The sequence below is a fragment of the Chrysochloris asiatica genome, unplaced genomic scaffold (assembly GCF_000296735.1).
Source record: "Chrysochloris asiatica unplaced genomic scaffold, ChrAsi1.0 scaffold00020, whole genome shotgun sequence".
NCBI classification, from domain to species: Eukaryota; Metazoa; Chordata; class Mammalia; order Afrosoricida; family Chrysochloridae; genus Chrysochloris; species Chrysochloris asiatica.
In genome coordinates this window covers 17,786,153-17,790,572 of record NW_006408538.1, presented here as the reverse complement: position 1 = coordinate 17,790,572, position 4,420 = coordinate 17,786,153, and the positions used below count along the sequence as shown (strand labels likewise).

Sequence of the window (4,420 nt, the reverse complement as noted above, 5' to 3'; positions counted from 1 at the left end):
AAACATCAACCTTTACATTTCCGACCCTCACAATCAGTCCTGATAACAATTACTCACTATTGTATCACAAGAGACCCATCTGTATAACGCTCTTTAAATCTTAACTATTTTGTCTTCTCAGTTTTTAAAAACTTAGAAAAAGAAGAAAACACTTCCTCTATATCCCTGCCAGATTGCAATTTCAATCAAGATATTACCCTGCTCCAAAACTTTTCATTCTTTTCATATGCCTGGAAAACGAAGCTTCTTCTCACTGATCCAACCAGCCTGCAAAGCTTTCCACTAAGTGATGAGACTGCTCTTCCAATCCTGTTCTCCAGATGTCCACTTTTAATGGCCACCTTCATGCTTTCTTCTCCCACAAACATGTCTGCTTTTTCCCTTATATCTCTATCCATTAAAAGTTTAAAAAGCTAGAACAATATATATACTATGCCATATTTTGGGTGAAAAGAAGGGAAAATAAGATTATCTATTCCTTTTGAGTAGATTATGCATAAACAAATTCCAGAAGGATATACAGGAAGTAACAGTGGTAGGAGGCAGAAATTAGACAGATAGGAACAAAAGTAAAAAGGAGATAATTTACTATGTAACTATATCTTTATATAATTTTAACCATATGAATATATTATCTATTCAAACATTTAACTTTTTAAAAAGAGATGAAAATGAGACAAGACAGAATTTATCTTTCATGGCCCAAATATTTCCTCCATAAAGGCTTTCTTAATGCCAGCTATATGTGATTTTGTTTTTTCTTACTTTGAAATCCTATTGTAATATTTTCTATTGTTCATATTTTTGTCTACTATTAAGTGGCGCTGTGGGCTAATGCGTCAGACTGCAAAGTCATTTAAACTGCAAGGTCAGTGGTTCAAGATCACCAGCTGTTCCTTGGGAACCCTATACAGGGTCACGATAGGTCGCAATCAACTTGACGGTACTTAACGACAACATCATTATTTACAAGGGGACTTCTAAAAGTCTGGGAAAAATTCTATTTTGATTCTAATTTTTTTCATGAACTTTTTTTTTTTTTAGTTTTTATTGTGAATTGAGTGATATTTTAGATGGGAGAACATCAGCTTTACATTCATCCTATTGTATTTTGTTTCATTGGAATGATTACAATCTCCTCCATTCATCATCATTCAACAGCGACAGCATTTGTTTCCATTTCCTCTGTTGTTGCTTTTTTTTTGGATGCACTTAAGAATATGAACTTTATGAAATCCCCTTTTATTTATGTACTTTTCTTATTTTTTGTCCTTAGCTTTTCATCTCCCTCCAACACCTCTTCATAGCCTGATAGTTTCCGTCAGTGCCAAATAGAATCTTAAACATTTTGCTTTCTAACAGCAAAGTATACATATATGTATCCAGGTATTTCCTAAGATGAAGTTAAAAAAATGGATTAGAATAAAATTGTAAGAGCTTGTTTGAAGGTTCTAGCAGGAGCTCAGCTACTCATATAGTGTTTACCAAAAGAGGTCCTCCTCTAACAGGAAAGCTCTCTTCTACCCAGCACAGCGCCAGTGGGCAGTGGGGGAGGCATGAGCATGAAGCAGTGAGGCAGCCTGATCAGCCTTCTGGCTACCACTGGGGTGACAGATGGTGCCAGAGCACCCTTATATCCAAGAATAAAATTGTGGCTTTGGTTACTAGCAAATACATGCTTTTTGAATGTAAAATTGGAACTTCTTTTGCATTAGGATCGAAGACAGTTATGGTGACTTGTTATTAATAGAGGCTGCTGAATTTCTTCCTAAATGGTTGGAGCCTGAGAACAGCACCAATAGGGTAAGTCTACCCAACACCAGAAAATGCTCAGAGATGAAATTATGTTGCGGTCTTTTTCATATATACTATGAGTTTGCCATTAACAAGTGCAGAAATTAAGACAATGCCATTTTGTAGGTGTTTTTTCACCATGGGGAGATGTGCCTTATTCCAGCACGAACGAAACGTAACCGGATGTCCTGGTTACCCTCCACAACCCCAACAATCCCACAAGCACTGAATATAATCCAAACACACCCAGAAGAAATTTTGGCTTCAGAATCTATACGAGCTGCTGTGACTAAGCGCATTGATGGGTAAGAAAAATATTACTTCTTTGGCTAGCTGAGGAGCTTTTTGTTTTAATGCATATAGAGTATCTTTCACCTGGATTAGTTCTAGGTCTGCTGGTGTAGTGGGTTATGCATTGGAGTGCTAACTGCAAAGTAAACAGTTCAGTTTGACTAGCCACTTATCTAGAGTGAGATGAGGCTTGCTGTTCCTGTGAAAATTAACAAGCCAACCACTAAAGCTGGTGATGATGAAACTGACAAATTCTACCAACTTCTTCAGTGTGAAATTGATCAAACATGTAACCAAGATGTATTGGTGATTGGAATGAAAAGGTTGGAAACAAAGAGGAAGGATTAGTAGTTGAAAAATCTGGCCTTGGTGATAGAAACAATGCTGAATTTCCCATGATAGAATTTTACAAGACCAATGACTTACTCCTTGCAAATACCTTTTTTAATCAATGTAAAAGATGACTATATACATGTTATTGTTGTTAGGTGCCATCAAGTCGGTACCAACTCATAGTGACCCCATGCACAACAGAACGAAACATTGTCCGATCCTAGGCCATCCTCACAATTGTTGCCATGCTTGAGCCCACTGGTATACACATGGACCTCACGAAATAGAATACACGGAAATCAAACTGACTACATCTGTGGAAAGAGAAGTTTGAAAAGCTCCATAGGTGCCAGAACAAGCAGGTGGAGACTATGAAACAGACCATCACTTGCTCTTACGCAAGTTCAGTCTGAAGTTGAGGAAAATTGAAAGAAGTCCGTGAGAGCCAAAATATGACCTTGTGAGCATATCCCACCTGAAGACCATTCAAAGAACAGATTTGATACATTAAACACTAATAACTAAAGACCAGAAGAGTTGTAAGATGACATCAAGAACATCAAACAGGAAGAAAGCAAAAGGTCATTAAGGAGACAAAGAAAAGACCAAAATGGATATAGGAAGACACTCGCAAACTTACTCTCCAGGATTGTTGTTGTTAGGTGCCGTCAAGTCAGTTCCAGCTCATAGCTACTCTATGCACAACAGAACAAAAACAAAAGTCTTCACCACTGCACCAATAAATAACATCATGATAAATGGAGAAATGATTGAAACTGTCATAGACTTGATTTTGCTTGAATCCACTATCAGTGCTCATGAAAGCCAGTAGTCAAGAAGTCAAACAATGCATTGCAGTCCATAAATTTGCCACACAAGACTTCTTTAGAGTGTTCAAGAGCAAAGGTGTGAATTTGGGAGCTAAGGTACCCTTGACCCAAACATGGTATTTTCAGTTGCATTATATGCATGTGAAAATTGGACAATGAATAAGGAATACTGTAGAAGAATTGTTGCATTTTAGTTATGATGTTGAAGAGGAATATTAAAAGTACCACATACTTCTAGAAGAACAAACAAATCTGTGTTGGAAGAAGTACAGCCAGGATGCTTCTTAGAAGCCAGGATGGCGAGAGTTTGTCTTTCCTACTTTGGACATAATAATAGGAGGGACCAGTCCCTGGAGAAGGCCAACATATTTGTTAAAGTGGACGGGTCAGTGAAAAAGAGGAGTAACCCCAACGTGATGGATTGGCACTGTGGCAGCATCAGTGAGTCAAGCATAACGATGGTAAGGTTGGCGTGAGACCTGGCAGTGTTTGGTTCTGTTGTGCGTAGGTTTGTTACAAGTCGGAACCGACTTGACAGCACCTAACAACAACAATAAAGATTTATAGCATTGGAAACCTACCCAGTGTCACTGTGAGTCAGAATCAACTCGATGGCAGTGAATAGGTGGGTGGAGTTCATTCTGTTTTCATTCTGTCTTTATCCCTCGTTTCATTGAATTTATTTATGTATATGATACTTTGTTTGATTTTAAAACCAAGAAATATGTCTTTTTTTTTTAATTACCATTAAAAAATGTTGTAACCTAGTCCCAATATTTTTGCCTATTTTTACCTTAGGTATTGTGACTGAGTGTTATGTACATGTGTCCATAGATGAAAAAAGTTGAGATCTTTAACAAGGAATACCTAAGAGAGCGCAGTGTGCTCAGTTCGTGTGTGGTTCTGGGACTAAAATGGGACTCTGGCCTTTGTGGAGCATCTTAGGGTTTATTCAGAAGAGAATGTTTTACCTGATCTATTAGCTCAGCTGTTCAGTAGCTGAATACTGTCATCTAGCACATTTGAGGTTTTTAACTCTTGTTGCTTTGTTTCCATATATTTTATACCATCTTTTGGAAGAATAAACTCTGACTCTAGTCTAGCTCCATAGTATGCTCTGTCTTTTATTGTGTTTTTATTGAACCACCTTAATGCCTTTACTCTCCATTTTT

General features: G+C 37.5%; 1 protein-coding gene across 1 annotated transcript in view; it reads left to right on the top strand.

The window, feature by feature from the left end:
- The window catches only part of ECD (ecdysoneless homolog (Drosophila)), a 34,099-nt gene that overhangs the window by 8,081 nt on the left and 21,598 nt on the right, over positions 1-4,420 (top strand). Inside the window, exons 3-4 of the mRNA XM_006837470.1 lie at positions 1,716-1,803; positions 1,921-2,099. Coding sequence (XP_006837533.1) covers positions 1,716-1,803; positions 1,921-2,099 — 267 coding nt within the window. The remainder of the gene's footprint in view (positions 1-1,715; positions 1,804-1,920; positions 2,100-4,420) is intronic.